At 40.2% G+C, this 18,465-nt stretch overlaps 1 protein-coding gene across 2 annotated transcripts in view; it reads right to left on the reverse strand.

The window, feature by feature from the left end:
* The window catches only part of CEP85L (centrosomal protein 85L), a gene marked incomplete at both ends in the record, with an annotated part of 152,570 nt that extends 136,660 nt beyond the window's left edge, over positions 1–15,910 (reverse strand). Inside the window, one exon of one of the 2 annotated variants that reach the window (XM_080700794.1) lies at positions 15,829–15,910. In XM_080700794.1, coding sequence (XP_080556920.1) covers positions 15,829–15,910 — 82 coding nt within the window. Of the gene's footprint in view, positions 1–14,337; positions 14,672–15,828 lie in introns of those variants that run through there. The other variant, XM_080700795.1, reaches the window with a different exon arrangement.
* Positions 15,911–18,465: the final 2,555 nt, after the last annotated feature.

Here is an 18,465-nt window from a genome sequence, read left to right on the forward strand (position 1 = left end):
ATGCTATGCATTTAAAACATTTAGAATAAGCTCAATGATCTCAGACAACAAAGTCTTACCTACCAGATTCTATCACAATAAAGCAATGTGATGACTATAAAACTGTTCTCTCTAGAAAAATGAAACACTGTTGTTCTAAGAACAGTTAAGATCTCAAGACATTGTATGCTAGAACTTCTCTTTGAAAATAGTGTATTGTTATAATTTTCTTTTTAATTACTTTATTTTTTAAATTGGTGCATTGTAGTCATATATCAATCACATTGGAGTACAAGACTTGAGAGGATATACAAGCACACATCATCCAATTAGCCCTCCTCCAGCCCCCATCCCATTCCCTCCCCCTCCCTCCATCCCACGCTTCTTTGGTGATTTACTTTGATACATTTGTTTATGTACCTCCTGCGTTTTAAAGAGGCTCCGTCCTCCAGTATTACATACCCTCTGATTGGTCACATTAGTTGCTTCACTATAGGGCCCTTTCTATAGCTCAACCTCTTCCTGTTGCCCCTTTCCTCCTAGTTATTGCTGATTAAGAGAAGCGTCTGATTTATATTTTCTGCGATATTTCTCTGTGCATGCTGCGTTGCAAGTACCGATCCCACTCTTGATGGCCCCAGTAGTGGCCTGGCTACTCAGTGGACTGATCCAGACCTCACTGGCTCAAGCAGCGGCCTTGCCTCATCGGAGGCCCCAGTTCTGGTCTCACTGGCCCCTGCACCAGTCTAACCCCTAAGCTGGCTTCGGTCCCAGCCTTGGAGGCTGCAGGAGTGGCCTTGCCTCACGGCAGGCTCCGAAGCTGGCCATTGACCCCTGCACCGGCCTAACCCCTTGGCAGGATTCCAATCCCAGCCTTGGAGATCCCAGCACCGGCCTAGCCTCACGGCAGGCTCCAATGCCGGCCTCATTGGCCCCAGCACCGGCCTAACCCCTCAGCAGGTTCCGTTCCCGGCCTAGGAGGCCCAGCACTGGCCATGCCTCACGGCAGGCTCCACTGCTGGCCTCGCTTCACGGCAGGCTCCAATGCCGGCCTCACTGGCCCCAGCACCGGTCTAACCCTTCGGCAGGCTGTTATCCTGGTCTCGGAGGCCCCAGTACCGGCCTTGCCTCATGGCAGGCTCCGATGCCGGCCTCGCTGGCCCCAGCACCGTATAATTTTCAATACCAATTTCAACTCTTTTAAATAGAAAGTGCCTGGGGATAACTTATTAAAAGGTAGGTTTTCTCACACTGGTGATATAGGAAGATTAATTTCAAATGAAGAAATAACCTATTATATTTTAATTTCTTCCTGAAACTTTTATTGGAAGCAAAAATGCATACAGTATCAAGTCTTCCACAATATATAAATACACCTATAACTGCACTTAAAATATCAATTAATTTTTATTGAATATTTAACGGCAACTCTAAGCTAAAAGAAAATAAAACTATCACAAAGCAGATTTACAATTTTACATAAAAGCAGAATGTATAAATCATAAAAACAAACTGCAATGTTTTTTCAAAATATATTACCACCCATTAAGTCTTAAAATTAACTTAAAGACCAATGTTTTTAAGTAAAATTCAACAAAACAAAATATCAAAGCACATTTACCCTGTATCACTTAGGTTGCAAATATTTGACATTTTACCATCTCTGAAACATCAACAAGTGCAAAGTACTTCAACACACAATTCAAACAGTAGCCTTCAACTCTGCCAGTTCTACAGATCAATAAATATATAACCTAGTTGCAAGAAATAAATTCTGGGACTACAACAACAACTACAACACTCTTTTCTTAACCCATATATTTGCTCAGTCTCTGGACTCTTCACCTTATTTCACAAGTATTGACTGGATTAGGTCCCTCCTCTGAGCCCCCTATTATCCATCACATCTGAGAGCTGCCTTGAGATTGCCTGGAAGCAATTCTGGAGTAACTCTGCCCATGCCAGTCTCTGCCTTTTCTATCAGTTATCTCTTTAGAATCAAGTGTACTTATGTCACTCTCCTGCTTATATCTCAGGGGGATTCTTTACAGCACATTAAATAAAACTCATTAAGATTGATAAACTCCTTCAATTGGAAACTTCATTTTCTAATACTTTGCAACTCCTGCCTCCCTCATTCAACCTCCCTACAAACACTAGTATCTGGGCACACACACCTAACCACTACCTCCAAAGGGTTCAGGCTCTTTCGTGACTCCAAACTGTTTCCCTTCTATCATTTCTTTTAGACAGACTTTTATTTATTTATTTATTTATTTATTTATTTATTTTTGCGAGTCTGGGGATGGAACCCAGGTGCATTTGACCTCCGAGCTACACCCCCTGCCCTGTTTTTTATTCTTTATTTTGAAACAGTCTCACTAAGTTGCAGAGGGCCTCACTAAGTAGCTGAGGGCTGTCCACTAACTGCAATCCTCCTGTCTCAGCCTCCCAAATGTCTGGCTGTTTGAGACAGACTTAATTTTCTCTCTTCCTGATTCTTCCATCAGGCATTAAATAACTACTACTTTGTTCAGTCCCAATATATTATTCAAAGTTTCATAACAGTATTTACTAAATCTAATCTACCCACATGTATACAACTTTCTTCTCCCTCACAAAACTGAAAACACTAAAAGAAAATTTTAAGTGTCCAGCACAGAGCTGCACACTTTAGGCAGAGTCTCAATAAATGTAATCACTACAACTGAGTATCAAAAAAATGTTCACAGAATAAAATTAGAATTTTGGAAGCCTTACAATTAGAGCTACCGAAATATCTTTCCCTTTAGAAGAAGGATTAAAACCAGGGTTTTGTTTGGAGGTTGTTCTGTTTATTTTAAAATCCAGGATATTTTAAACTATCCCTTTAGCCAGGATGCATTTAAATCTCTATTTAAAGACAAGTAAATATTTACCAAAGCAGTTTTTTTAAAGTGCTTTTAAATGGTTTGAAATGCTGATAGCTATAAACCCTGATAAATATAGGAACACACACAGGAAATATAACATTGAACCACACAGAAAAATATATTAGTAGTCAAAAAAGGGGGAACAGAAAATGTTATACTACACTGGAGAATGTCTAGCCAAGATGGCAGAAACATAATACTATGGTGACATTTATATTCTTCATCCCAAACTTCCACTCCATTTCAGTACTGTTTATCTAGGGTAAGTGACTCCAATAGTTTTAATTTTCTCTTTTATATGGAATTAGCAGTATAGCTTAATGAAAAAGAATATGGACTGTAAAACCAGGCTATCTGGGTTCAAGTTCGTACAACTTCTTAAAAACAGTGATACCCCAAGTAAATCATTTTGCCTATCTTTGCCTCAGTATTCTATATAAAAGAAAAAGAATTATCTAATACCTCTCCCTTAGGGTTATTGTGATAAATACATAGTGTTGTGTTTTATTTTGGGTACCGGTGATTAAACACAGGAGCATTCTATCTCCAAGCTACACCCCCAGCCCTTTTTATTTTTTTTATTGTGAAACAGTTTCTCACTAAATCCATGAAGCTGGCCTCAAACCTGCTATCATCCTGTCTCAGCCTCCCAAACACAGGGATTACAAGCATGAATCACCACTGAGAGCTCATAAAGATATTTTTTAAGTCCTAGGCATATAATTAAGATCTCAATAAATGTTAGTTATTGAACACATATACAAATTTTCCATAATAACTAAAAACTCTAAAACTTGAAAAATATTGGCAACAAGAAAGATGGAAAGGCTTAATTTCTCTTTAAGTCTTTTTGTATATTTTTTGCTAAGTAGATATATGTAACTTCACTAATTAGAAAGGAAAAAATCATTTGACAAATATCACAATTTAAACCATAAGACACCTCATCTTCAAAGTTTTTAATGTTATTTTTTACTATCGTCTGGGGATAGTACTGGAGATTGAAGCCAGGGCCTTGCACATGCTAAGCAAGCTCAGAATCAGTTAGCTATATACACAGCCATTTTTTAAAATTTTGAGACAAGGTTTCCCTAAGTTGCCTGGGCTGGCCTTGAACTGATCCTCCTGCCTCAACCTTCCAAGTAGCTGAGATTACAGATGTGCACCTCCACATCTACCTTCTCTTCCTATTTAATCAAAGTCATAAACAGTATCATTAGCTTCTCCAATTTTTTCTCATTAGCATATTTACAACTACATTATCACCTTCAAACCACAAACCTAATGCCCCATATCTCTGTAATGGTCATCACTTTTTAACATTTGTATTCCAAGAGATTAAGCATGTAAGTTTTCTACCTCAATCATTTCCAGTGTGGATATATAGGTACCAGGAAAATCTACCAGGAGGCCACTGGAAGAAGACATAAGAACTTCCATTTAAGCCGGGCGTGGTAGAGCACACTTGCAATCCCTGAACGTCGAAGGCTAAGACAGGAGGATCCCACAGGTTCAAAGCCAGCCTCAGGTACTTAGTGAGGCTCTCAGCAACTTAGTGAGACCCTGTTTCCAAAAAGTATTTAAAAAAAAAAAAAAAAAGGTCTGGGAGTATAGCCTGGAAGTAGAAAAGCCCCTGGGTTCCACCCCAGTACTACAAAAAAAAAAAAAAAGAACTTCCATTTATACTTAGAATTGCCTTAGAAAAAAAGCAATGCATTAAATTTTACCAAGATTTATCATAAAAATTAACACTGGTGCCCTCATTCCGATTATCAGAGTATTGGGTTACATACACGTAAGGTAAACTGAGGTAAAAGGGTAAATGACATCCTCTTTCACTAATTTGACTTCTGTGTACTGCAATGCATTGTGGTTTGTGCCAGGTTAAGCAGATTTACATATTACACTATGCAGTTTTATCCAAACTAAGTTTCGCAAAATGGATTAGTGGTTTAAAAATATTACTGCACACAAAGCCAGGTGTGGTGGCACACACTGTTATCCCAGTACTTGGGAGGCTGAGACAGAAGGATCGCCCAGGTTTGAAGCCAGCCTCAGCTACTGAGTGAGATTTTCAGCAACTTAGTGAGACCCTGTTTCCAAATAAATATAAGTCTGGGAGTGTAGCCCAGAGTTAGAAGGCCCCATGGTTTCATCCGCAGTACCACAAAAGATAAAATAAAATAAAATAAAATATTACTGCACAGCCAGGCATGATGGCACACCCTTGTACTCCCAGCACTTGGGAGGCTGAGACAGGTTCACAGCCAGCCTCAAGCTAATTAGTGAGGCCCCTTACAGCTTAGTGAGACTCTGTTTCAAAATACAGAATAAAAAATAGGGCTGAGGGTGTAGCTCAAAGGTAGAATGCACCTGGGATCAATTCCTCATACCTGGGGGGTGGAGGGATTATTACTACAAAGAAAACTGAAATTGAAAAACCTGAATATTGAAAATATAAGCACAAATAAACAAGAAAACAGCCAAGCTGATGATGCTTCCCATGCTTTCTTCATCATTCACTTTACAAGAAAAAAGAATATGACACTCAGTCTGATATGTCACTTAGCATTTCCATTTGAAAAAACAACAAATCAATTCTAAAGGCAAAGATGACACTGTTCAACTGAAGCTCCCAATACAGAGAAAGCATACTGGGAATTAACACAATTCACACTTTAAAAAGTAAAAAATAATTTTAAGGGGTGTGTGTGTGTGTGTGTGTGTGTGTGTTTCTGGGGATTAAACCCAGGACATTCTACCTCTGAGCTACACCCCCCAGCCCATTTTATGTTTTGATTTTGAAACAAGGTGTCGCTAAGCTGTTGAAAGTCTCACTAAGTTTCTGAGGGCTGTCCTCAAACCTGTGATTCTCCTGTTTTAGCCTCCCAAGTACTGAGATTACAGGCCTGTGCCACAATGCTCAACTAAAATATATCCTTTTTATATACCATTAAAAAACAAGTAATAAGTAACACCATTGATGCATCATGATGCATGCATCCAGATATGCATCACAAATGTTAAAATATTTTTAAAGCACATCTGAAAACTGATAAACTATGGAAAATATTGTACTCAAACAGGAGTATTTAGTTGAAATTTTTACTGATAGCTATACACAGTTCAGAGAGCCGGCGGTGGCGCACGCTTGTAATCCCAACTTTCAGAAGACTGAGACCTGAGGATCCCAGTTCGCGGACAGCCTCAGCTACTTAGCTACTTAGGCCCTCCGCAACTTAGTGAGACCCTGTTTCAAAATAAAGAACAAAAAAATAGGGCAGAGGGTGTAGTTCAGAGTCAAATGCCCCTGGGTTCCATCCCCAGACATGTAAAAAAAAAAAAAAAAAAAAAAAAGAGTTCATTAGTTCTCTATACTCACAAAAACATTTGCTAACTGCTGTCTCTTTCAGGAAGTGACAGTCATAATGTATCAAGAAAAAGAGCCAAAAAACAGGTAGCACTGATGGAGAGCACTGAAAGCTGAAGCTCCTACAATTCCATAGAGACCCAAAGATCAGCTCAAACATGAAATGTTAGGTTCTAAGCAAAGGTGAAATTCTAGGCCAGAGGAAAATAAGAGCCAGGAGTAAAACAAGATCAGGTTCCAAGATTAGAACCTGAAGTTAAGCAGTCCTTAAAGATGGTTCCAGCTAGTTAAAATAACGTTATCAGCATCAAATATACTTGTTCACATAAACATATCAGCTAGCCAGAAAATAATTAAAATCTATCTCAACTAAATTAACTGGCTTTCTTGCATTAAAAGGACTTAAATCAAAATTTTAAGTATCAGTTAAGCATTTGTGTGGCTTTCTAAATATAAAAGGGGGAGAGGGACACAAAGAGGAGATGCTGATCAAAGGTATAAAGTTTCAGCTACACTGCAGCAGTTTTAGTGATCTACTACACTTTATGGTGACCACAGTAATAATGTATTGAATATTTTAAAAATTGCTAAAAGAAAAAATTTTAACATTCGCATGACAAAAATAAATTGGTGAAGTTATAGGCATGTTAATTTAGCTTAATTTAATCCTTTCACAATTTTCATTAGATCAAAACACCACACTATGCCCTGCAAATTTATACAATTATTATTTCTTAATTTAAAATAAAATTGAGGAAGGGTGTGGTGGCACGTGCTTGTAATCTCAGTACTTGAGAGGCTGAGACAGGAGGATCAAGGGTTCGAAGCCAGCCTCATCAACTCAATGAGGCTCTCAGCAACTTAGTGAGACCGTCTCCAAATAAAAAACAAAATAGGTCTGGGGGATGTAGCCCAGAAGTAGAAGGTCCCTAGGTTTTACTCCCAGTATCACAAAACAAAATTTAATTAATCAAAATGACATAAATAATAAAAAGGAACTATTAACTATTACAAATAATTTTTTAAAACATGACCACAAAAGTATAAAAACAAATTATTAGCTGGGCATGCTGGCGCGCGCTTGTAATCCCAGCATTTGGGAAGCTGAGACAGGAGGATCCAGGTTCGCGGTCAGCTTCAGCTACTTAGTGAGGTCCTCCACAACCTAGTGAGACCCTATTTCCAAATAAAGAATAAAAAATAGGGCTGGGGGTTTCTCCCGGAGGTAGAATGCCCTGGGTTCCATCCCCAGTACTGGGGGGGGAAAAAAAGAAAAAAACAAATTCTTCAGATATGCTCTAAATTTCCTTATGTTCAATCCTTCTGTAACAGTGGCCTTAAACTAGGTTGGTTTAGGCTGTGCCTCAAATTACCTCAATTAAGAATGATCACCGTTCACAGAAAATGTATAAATTCAAACCAATAAATACTCATCAAGTATTCCATGTGTGTGTGCGTGCATGTGTGTGTTTGTGTATAGAAAGAAAGCTAAAACTCAAGAAAATCAGGGTGGCAGTGAACATGTCTCTGTCTCTCTGGTTTTTGTTGTTGTTGTTGTTGGGGGTAGTTCAGGAGATGGAATTCAGGGGTGCTCTACCTCTGAGCTACACTCCTAGCCCTATTTTTTGTTTTTTGAAACAAGGTCTAAGTTACCATATACTGCTGGCCTCAAACCTGTGATGCTCCTGCCTCGGCCTCTCAAGTATTGGGATTACATGTTCCAACATGCCTAGCTCTAATAGTCTTTCTTAATTTATCACAGGAGAAAAGAAGCAAAAGTAGAGACAGATTCTCATCCCAGAGCAAGGTAAATTAAGAGCATGAAATAAAACTAGATACAAAGTCAGGACCCTGATTGAAATAATCTTCCACTTTATGGGAAGGAACACTGTGACCACCAGATCAGATGCTCTGGGCAAGAGCATTCTGATCAAGGCTTGGCCATTGTTCAAGGTAAAGCATCCCAGGAACCCCTTCAACCCTGGGCACATGGCAAACTTCTCCATTTAAAACAAAAAGTCACAGGCAAACCCAGACACTTGGTCATTTTTGCTTGAGAAATGGTAAAGAGAAAGCAATTCAAACATTTATTGAGTACCTATGTATTGACTCCTATGCAATAAATACAGTGCTCTAATCGCTGCCAGTTTACTATTTTTAAATCTGTCACTGAAGCTGGCCAATGGCACTGATCCATTTTCTTCTGGCTCATATTACATGGTCTCCTGGAATCATGAGACTGTGATAATCATTCCTGCCTTCAGTCACCTCTCTTCTGGAACACCACATTCCCTGGCTGCTCTGTCTCAGTCTCCTTAGGTGGCTCCTCTTCCTCCACCTGACTAGAAAATGTTAGTGTCCCAGAGCTCAGTTCTTCACTTTACTTATACTTCCTGCTGTCTTTTCTATAACCTCTTCAAGTGGTACACGTAGCTCCAAGCTCTTTAAACATATTTATCACAGTAACTCAATTCCTATCTTCCCTCAACCTTCCAGTAATCTTCCTGATGGAGCACCAGACTTATATACCCAAATTCCTATTCATCCCCAGTACCGGGGAAAAAAATAAAGGCTTCAAGTCCCCAGTACTCAGAACACTGTGTCGGGGTAGGCACTCCATGCGCTGGGTGAAACTATAAACAATCATCCCCTCTGCCCTTTCATAGCTGTCCTCCTCTCACAGCTAGAATAAAACCCACTCCTTACCAGTCCTACCTACATCATTATCAGGTCTTCCTCACTTCATATCCCTGCTTACTGAGCTCTATACTCACTGGCTTTTGCTATTCTTCAAATTCATTTCCACTTTGGAGCTAAACACCACCCTTCATTTCTGGCATTGTCTTTTCACTAAGGTCTCAGCACAATATTACCTCCTCAGAGACACCTCCTCTGAACAACATGCTCCAAAATAGCTCTGCCTAGGATCCTCTGCCACCTTATCCAGTTTCCATTTCTTCTTAGTATTTCACACTAACTGGACTATCTCATTATCTACTTACTGTCTCCTCCCCACCAGAATGTAAGCTCCTTTAGAGCAGGAACCTTATCTTCCATGTTCAATGATGTATCCCCAGAACCTAGCCCACTGCCTGGCATAAAATTAATATTTATTAACAGAATAATTCATAAACATTTACCAAAGTGATAAGCTCTTTGGTGGTTACAAAGGATGTTTTTAACTAAAGAAAAAGAAACCAGGCTTAGTGAAATGTGCCTATAATCCCAGTACCTGGAGACTAAGAGAGGAACACCACAAGTTCAAGGCCTGCATGTATTAACTTAGCAAGACCCTGTTTTAAAATAAAAAAAAGTCTGAAGGTATAGCTTAGAGGTAGAATGCCTCTGGGTTCAATCCTCAGTAAAACACACACACACACACACTCACAAAATAGAAAGTCAAAGCAAAATATTGGCATAAAAAGCAATTTGATGTGCTCACTCTTACTATTAGTGATCTTAGGCAATAACTTTCTTCTGTGTGTGGTACTGGGGACTGAACCCAAGGGCATTCTACCTCTGAGCTATACACCCGGACCAACTTTATATTTTATTTAGAAACAGGGTCTTAGTTGCTGAGATCCTCATTAAGTAGCTGAGGCTGGCTTCAAACCTGTGCAATCCTCCTGTCTCAGCCTCAAAAGTACTGGGATTACAAGCATGTGCCACCATGCCCAGCCTGGCAATAACTTTTTAGAATACTATTTTAATATTCTCTAAATATTAGCATGTAAGCCGGGAGTACTGGCACACACTTGTAATCCCAGCATTTGGGAGGCTGAAAGAGGAGGATTGCGGTTCGCAGCCAGCCTCAGCTACTTAGTGAGGATCTCTGCAACTGAGTGAGACCTTGTTTCAAAATAAAGAAAAAAAAAATAAAGCTGGGTAAAGCTGGGTGTGGTGGCTCACACTTGTAATCTCCAAGCTTGGGAGGCTGAGATAGGAGGATAGCACAGGTTTGAAGCTAGCCTCAGCTACTTAGCAAGGCTCTCAGCAACTTAGTGAGACCCGATTTCCAAATAGGTCTGGGAATATAGCCTGGAGATAGAAAAGGCCCCTGGGTTCCACCCTTAGTGCCGCACACAAAAATAAATAAATAAAAAATAGAACTGGGGATGTAGCTCAGAGGTAGAATGCCTGGGTTCTATTCCTAGTAACACACACACACACACACACACACACACACACACACACACACCAAAAAAATTAGCATGTAAACTATGAAAATTCTTAAAGTACTAAAAGTAATTAGTATGTCGAGTTTAAAGTTATCTAAATATATCCTTTTTAATGCATAATTTGTCAGAACTAATTAAGCCATAACTCGGGACCTGGGGACTTTAAGCTTTCAACATCCTCTCAGAGTACATATACATTTCTTTCAGTAAGAAAAAAGCATAAACTCTGAAGCCTTTCTCTTGGTAACATACATAACTATTCACAATGTGATGATGGAGGTTATCAACTCACCATTTATTGCCTGGCCTCACATTAAATTTACCACCTTTCTTCAAACCAAGAAGTGATCAAATTCCAGTGATCGATCAAGTTCATTTCAAAAAAGTTATCCCTAAAGTTGAGAATAAAATTTCACACCCCAAAGCCTATTATGAAAGAACATGTCCAGTTGAGTTCAGGCTAGAGAATTATGTTTCATTGTTACTATAGTACTCTTAGGTCCATCTAATTCATAACCATAGAAAACCTTGTATTTGTTGTGATCTTACCAGTTATTACCACTACCATTATGACATCACTAAACACCTTATGGCAATACATCAACTAGGAAGAGGCAGATGTAAAGCTTGAAGCAAGGAACAAATGACATTTCTTAAGCTCAAGTAAGTATGTCCTATAATATCTTATTTTTGTATACTTTATTTATTTTTTGGTGGTACTGGGGTTCCTGGAAGCCCTTCTACCTCCAGGCTCCACTCCCAGACCTATTTTATACTTTTTAAATTTGGAAACAGGTCTCTTAAGCCAGTGCGGCTGGCTTCGAACCTGCACAACCCTCCTGTCTCCGCCTCCCAAGCATGGGGATTACAAGCATGTGCCACCACGCCCAGCTCTTACTTTTGTATACTTTAAAAGTATAATAATCTGAGCGGGGCATGGTGGCACACACCTGTAATCCTTGTACTTAGGAGGCTGAGATGAGAGGATTGCTCGTTCGAAGACAGCCTCAGCAAGTAGTGAGACTCATCAACCTAGTGAGAACCTGTTTGCAAGTAAGAAATAAAATTGGGCTGGGGGTATAGCCCAAAGGTAGAATGCCTCTGGGTTCAACCCCAAGTACCACAAAAAAATATAATAATCTAACCTTAAGCGTAAGGAATATATTATTAGTTTTAAAATATGACTTATAAAAGGAACATACTCATTATTACTAGATGTTAGTAAGTACTCAAAATATCTCTATATCATGCTAAATTTCAAAAGCCTAAGAGAAATACATCTATCCTTCCTCCAACCTTGAAAGTAGTATACATTATGAACAGGGTAATCTCAAATGTACTCATCAGTTGTAAGAAGACAGACATTCTGCTTATTCTACTTAAAATTAGCCTTCTAGTCTTATTTTCCAAGAGAAAAAAAAAAAGAGGGTTTTTATGTGATCCTGGTATGGAAATATAAGAAAATATTCACCTTATTTTGTTTTATAATACAGTTAACCCATATTAGCTGAAAAAAATGTGGGTAAAGTCAAAACAAAATTAAATCCTAAAGCACAGACTTAAATTCAGTATTTTCCAAACCACACCTATTATTCCTATCTCAGGTTTAACTGTCATTTCCTTAAAAAGAAAGCTTACTCTAACTTTAGAAAGCTGGTTCTATATTACCTTTGGTTTTCCCTTAAGTCAAATTGCCCATTTGCAGAAACAAATGAACTAATTTCAGGAAACTAGCATTAACCCACATAATGAAATAAACTCATTTTAACATAAATTATTTGTCACTGTCTTCACACTGGCCCTCAGCACCAAAAAGATTGCTGATAAATTCAATTAGAAGATTGGTGTCCTTTGCTTTCAGATAAGTCCTAAAATTGCTCCAACTAATCAAAAGATAAACTGAATAGTATTTCAAAAATACATTCTTCAGATTCTCATAAAAAAGATCTCTACATGAGTCAATTCAAAAGTCATTATCTTGATTTTCACTATCTGCTCATTTGCTTAAAAAAAACCAAACAGGTTGGTCATCTACTGTTTAGTTCTTAAAAACTAATTTAAAATAACTTCAAATATTTATAATTGTTCAAGAAGAGAATAAAAAACCAATAATTGCCAGGCATAATGGCCCACACCAGTACTCAGGAGGCTGAGACAGGAGGATCACAGATTTGATGCCAGCCTCAGAAACTGTTTCAAAATAAGAAGGGCTAGGATTGCAGCTCAGAGTCTGAATACCCCTGAGTTCAACCACAAAACCACAAAAAAGAAACAATAATTACAAGACTGTTGCTGCAAAAAAATACCATTCTCAGCATATAGCCGAAAAAGTATTAGAAAGGCATGTCTTGATTTACCAATGATTTATCACTGTCAAAGATAAGATAAACTGCATGTTTTTGTAATAGACTGTCCAAATTCCTTAAATTTGGGTAATATAAAGTATCTACTTCCACTATATTTTATGCCATAGCAAATGTGTACAGACTGCAGTACAACATCAGTCCTTCAGTTACTTCTAAACAACCAAGCTGTTTTCTTATTAGAGCAAAAAACAATGGAAAATGGATACAATGCTACTGTAATAGAACTCCAATCAAGCCAATATTATCACAATAAATTTTAAGAGGTTAGGTTACAAAGACATTGCAGATGGCTTTTGACAAGTGTAGATAAATGGAAACCACTCTCTATAGCCCCTAGAGATAATGAAATCTCTTCTCCATCACTGAAGTCACTTGGATGGCAGGATCTGTGAATTCTGGGTAAGCATCAGTAACCTCTAAACTGCTGTCGCTTCTTAGAATATACTGTATACATTTTAGAAGTAATTCCCTATAGATATTGCTTTTTACTCAATTCACATCTATATGCTATTCTTTCTAAGATTACTGGTCTAAACAAGAGAATAATTTCCACTCTAACTTTGGGTTTCAAAAATGTATAAACCACACCACAAATGCCTAACCTATCATAGTATTGCATTATTTAAATTTAAATAGCAATATGCCTGGTATGTTTCAAATATCAGAAAATATCATCCAAAGATTTTCCAAATGCTGCTTTGCTTTTCTGTTTTGTAAATAAAAGTTCTGAAAACATATGTCTCTGAATTACAAAAGTCAAGCTAACTTGGTAAAACTGGGTTACTTAACAGGAGTCCTAGAACCACCTAAATTTGTAGGACAAATTTTGGGTATGTACACATGGCATTTTTTTTTCTAGATTAAAAAAAATAAGAGATCTAATTTCACCTCTTCAAAGGGGTCCATAACTGTTAAGATTAAAGCGCCTGAAAGGACTATCATCATTAGGTAACTTGTGGACAGGCAAGCCAAGCCCTAGTTTTTAATCCCAAATTGGAGGATTTATTCTAATTTAGCGGTGGCTCAGACCCAACTTCAGAGCGACGCAGGGCAAGGAAATGGTTGTCCCGGACAAACAGCCCCCTTCACAAAGCGAACCCCTGATTTTTCTTTGCAGGAGCCAGGAAAAACCTAACGGATTCACAGACCCATGGCTGGAAAGGTCGGCGGGCTCCCGCGGGACGTGCCCTCGCCTGGCGCCCGCGGGGGCTGCGGGGCGGCGAGCCGGTTCCGCTAGAGGGGCTCAAGTCCCCGCCGCGTCCTCCGCCCCGCATCCCCGCCGCCGCCTCCGCCCAGGGCGCCCCGGCAGCGGCTGCGGGCGTGGGCTCAGTGAGGGGCCCGCGCCGCCGCGGCCGGGTCGCCGCGACCTTCCCGCCCCGTGCCCGTGTGCGGGGCGGAGCAGGAGGACAGGAGAAGATGAAGGAGGAGGAAGAGGAAGGCAACAAAGCCCCGCGAGGCCTGGCAAGCCGAAGTTGCGGGCGGGTGCGGGCAGGCCCGCGCGGAGGCCGGCGCGGGCGGCGTCCCCTGCTTACCCGCCGGGCAGCTGCGGGCCCCGCCGGGGCCGTCCGCGCCGCTGGCCTCGGGCGCCAGGAAGCGGCCCCACATCGCGGCCGGAGGCCCGTCCGCCTCCCTCGGCGGCGGAAACTTGTGCGGAGCCTGGGCCGCGGCGGCTGCGGCAGGAGGGCGCTTAACGGCTGCTCAGCGACGGGCGGGGAGCGCACGGGCCAGATTCGCCGCGGCGGCGGCGGCTGCCATGGCCGAGCCGGCTGGGCTGAGGCCCGGGCCCGGGACGCCGCGGCTCCGCGGTGACGGCTGCTCGATCCCCGGCTCCGCGGCTCCCGGCGAAGTTGCAGCTGCGGCTTTTCTCCGCCCCCTCCGCCCGCGGAGCCGGAGCCAGGCCGGGCCGGGCGGGGGCGGGGCCTGGGTGGGGCGGGGCCTGGTGGGGCGTGGCCTGGGTGGGGCGGGGCCTCGGCGCCTATTTAAGGCCGGCGCGGGGCGTGGCCGGGGGGAGCGTGCAGGCTCGCCTCAAGCCTTTGGCGACTAGCGGATCTTGCCGCAGAGTCGCGTCCCTTCTTCCTCAATCTTTGTTCGTTGCGAGATAAGAAGAGGGCCATAAACCAGCCTCAGGCCCTAGCTTTGATGCACGCCCCCTACTTCTCCAGCCTCGGGCCCTGGCTTAGGATGCATGCCCCCTACTCCAGAATAATTTCTCTCGCCTTCGGAGCAGCCTTCTGAAATAGAGGTGGAGGAGTTATCCTTGCATGGCCACTACTAAACCTGGAGGATCTGAGAGGCTCCCAGGCTCACTTAATTGGGATTGCCATTAAAATCGTCCTCGTACTTTCCACAGTATTCATCTGTAGATCACTGTGGGGGATTTAAAAAAAGGTTTTCTTTAACTAGTTTAATGAGGGAAGGAGGTGAAGACAGGTATCGAAATATCTACGACGCAAGATGTACATAGGAAAAGATAGAGAAGATGAAAAGGGTCTGAGGGTAGTTAAGACCCAAAAGTTCAGAGAGGGACCGCAATTGTAATCTACTCCCCCAGTATTTCAGATAAGCTGCCAGAAGAGTCAGAATTTCACCAACTTAAATCATGAGTCTTCTTCCTTTGCCTCCTACACCTTAGCACCTTCCTCTCTTCTCTTTCCCCTCTTTCTCCTCCTCCTGTTCAGTTTCTGCCCTTTTCCTGAACCAGTCCTAAGGAAGGATAAAAAGGTGCAGCATCCTCTTAATTTTAAACTTTTTCATTGAAAATATGATCCTCCCAATATTTACAAAATACTTCATTTAAGAAATACTGGTGGAGCACTGTAGTAAGGGGCTGGCTTACATAGGCGGATCAATCAACATTAAGCCGTCCCTAAAATGCAGAGGCTTTGAGACCAGTGATGCTTTTTCCTGTTCTGGAAGTTGCTAACAAAGACCTCATATTTGTGTTTTTCCTTAAAAACTCTCTAATTGGAAAATACTGTTTAAAATGTTAGAGGTTAAATTACATTTAAGTGTGTATGACTTACCACATCTGTGCTGTAATTGATCGGATTGCAGTTGTGCATTTAGTCTCCCTCCAGCTGACTTCCAGTTATTTCTCCGAATCATGAGATGTTGGCCAAGGGTCAGCTGTTTCTGATGATAGAAAGTGATAGAAACTAAGAAAACAATGGGTTTATTTCCTTTTTATGATTTAAATATGTTTTAGTTCTCATATAACACTTGAATAAGCTTTTAAAATAACAAAAAAAATAAATTCCAAACAGAATTATCAGAAGCTATAATACTACATCAAGTACATATTTTTTTCATGATGTGCAGTTACCATAGTCTTATGTTGCACTCCTAGGCTTAAATTTGGATACAAATCTCTGGTCTGATTAATTGAATTATCTTACATGTTTTTTTCATTTTTTTTCTTTTTTTTTTTTTTCACTACTGGGGATTGAACCCAGAGGCATTCTATCTCCAAGCTACACCCTCCCCCAGCCCTATTTTTTTTTTTTTCTTTATTTTGAAACAAGGTCTCACTAAGTCATGGAGGGCCTAAGTAGCTGAGGCTGGCCACCAACCTGTGACCTGTCTCACCCCTCCCAAGTACTGGGATTACAAGCATGCACCACCACACCCAGCTTTACATATATATTTTTGTACTCAAATTTATCAACTTGGGCAAACAACAAACCTTTTTGATACAGTTCTAAGTAATATATGAAATATTACACATATATCTTGATGCTTTATGAGTTTAAATGTTTATTTTAAAACTGCCAATTTCCACTCAACTCTAAGCAGTATTTAGAGATCATTTACTCAGATTTTCTACGTGTTTTTTATCTATGTCAAAGGCATGTCACTACACACACAAGTATGGGTGATATTGAAGCTATGTAAAATATTTCAAAAGCTCTTATAAACTAAAAGTAAACCATAAAAACATATTGCTCTTTAGGTAGTTGGCACCAAAGAAAAACTTTGGAGTTTCTACTAATTAAACTTGGGAGTACAGATAGTTAATGCAATTAATATAACTGAAACACTGGGTGAAAATATTATGTAGATGAAGTAATATGTAATTTTTAATCATAAGAATTTTGAGTATAAACTCAGATATATACATGGAATGAGCCAAAATTTTATGATTAATGTGTATCTATCACAAGATAGATAACCAAAGGACTTCCTCATCATTAGAAGTCCTGATATTGTAAGTGGGCATATTGTCATTTTGTTATGACACTATTTTAAGACAACAAAGAGAATCTTACCAGCGAAATTGTTACTGTTGAATGTCAATAACCTCAATCTTGGTAACTGTTCTATCAAACAGAAATAATACAAGTAATGAAAATTGTCCCAAGCTGGGAGTGGTGAATCACACTTGTAATCTCAGCATTTGGGAGGCTGAGACAGGATGATACGTTCATGGACAGCCTTAGCTACTCAGTGAGGCCCTTTGCAACTCAGACCCTGTTTCAAAAAAATAAAACGAATAAAAAACAGGGCTGGGGGTGTAGCTCAGAGGTAGAATGCCCTAGGTTTAATCCCCAGTACCACAAAAAAAAAAAGCAAGAAAGTAGTCCCTATGTAAGTTTGTGTGTGCATATCTACATCTATAAATATGATTACTCAGATGATATTTATGTATTGAATGTTTAGGAAGGGATTTTTTAAATGACAAACTAAGTCAAAAGAGAAATATAATATTAAAAACACCATTTTTAATACCAAACTATATTAAACGATTAATTTAAAATGTGTCTGCCTCCCAAAAAGATATTATTTCAGGATGAAAAGTAAATGGTACATTTATAAATCTCAAATTTGGATATAAACTCTGGTCTGATTAGATTGAATTATCTTGCATGTATTTTTCTGATTCAAATTTACCAAACAGCAGCCGGGGGTGGTGGCGCACGCTTGTAATCCCAGCATTCGGGAGGCTGAGACCCGAGGATCGCAGTTCGCGGACAGCCTCAGCTACTTAGTAAGGCCCTCTGGAACTCAGTGAGACCCGGTTTCAAAATAAAGAATAAAAAATAGGGCAGGGGGTGTAGCTCTGAGGTCGCATGCCCCCTGGGTTCCATCCCCAGACCCACAAAAAAAAAACATTTACCAAACACACACACACACACACACACACACACACACACACACACACATTCTCAATTAAATCCAAGGGACATTCAACCTCTGAGCTTCACCCCCAAGCCATTTTTAGTTTTTGGTTTTTGAAATGGAGTCTCAAAAATTTGCTGAGATTCTCCCTAAATTGCTGAGACTGGTCTCAAACCTGTGATCCTCCTGTCTCAGCCTCCCAAGTACTAGGATTACAGGCATGCTCAACCACAGCTGGCTTAAGAAAATTTTCTATTTACAAAAATATAAACTATCAAAAAATTGCAAGCTATATATAGGGAAATTAAACCAAACAATAATAATTTAAATAGTTCCCAAAGGAGAGATCAACGGTACACAGAAAAAGATTATGGCTGCATTTGAAACATCCCAACAACTAGATAATTCTGGTGTATCATGGACCATGATTTCCAGATCAGAAAAAGGACATTGCCAGTTTATTATAGGTTTATTTAATCCCAAATAATCATTCATAATAGTGAAAAAGTAAAACTAAGACTACTCTTTTTTTAAAAGATGGATTT

Source organism: Muscardinus avellanarius (assembly GCF_963383645.1).
Source record: "Muscardinus avellanarius genome assembly, chromosome: 8".
Lineage (NCBI taxonomy): Eukaryota > Metazoa > Chordata > Mammalia > Rodentia > Gliridae > Muscardinus > Muscardinus avellanarius.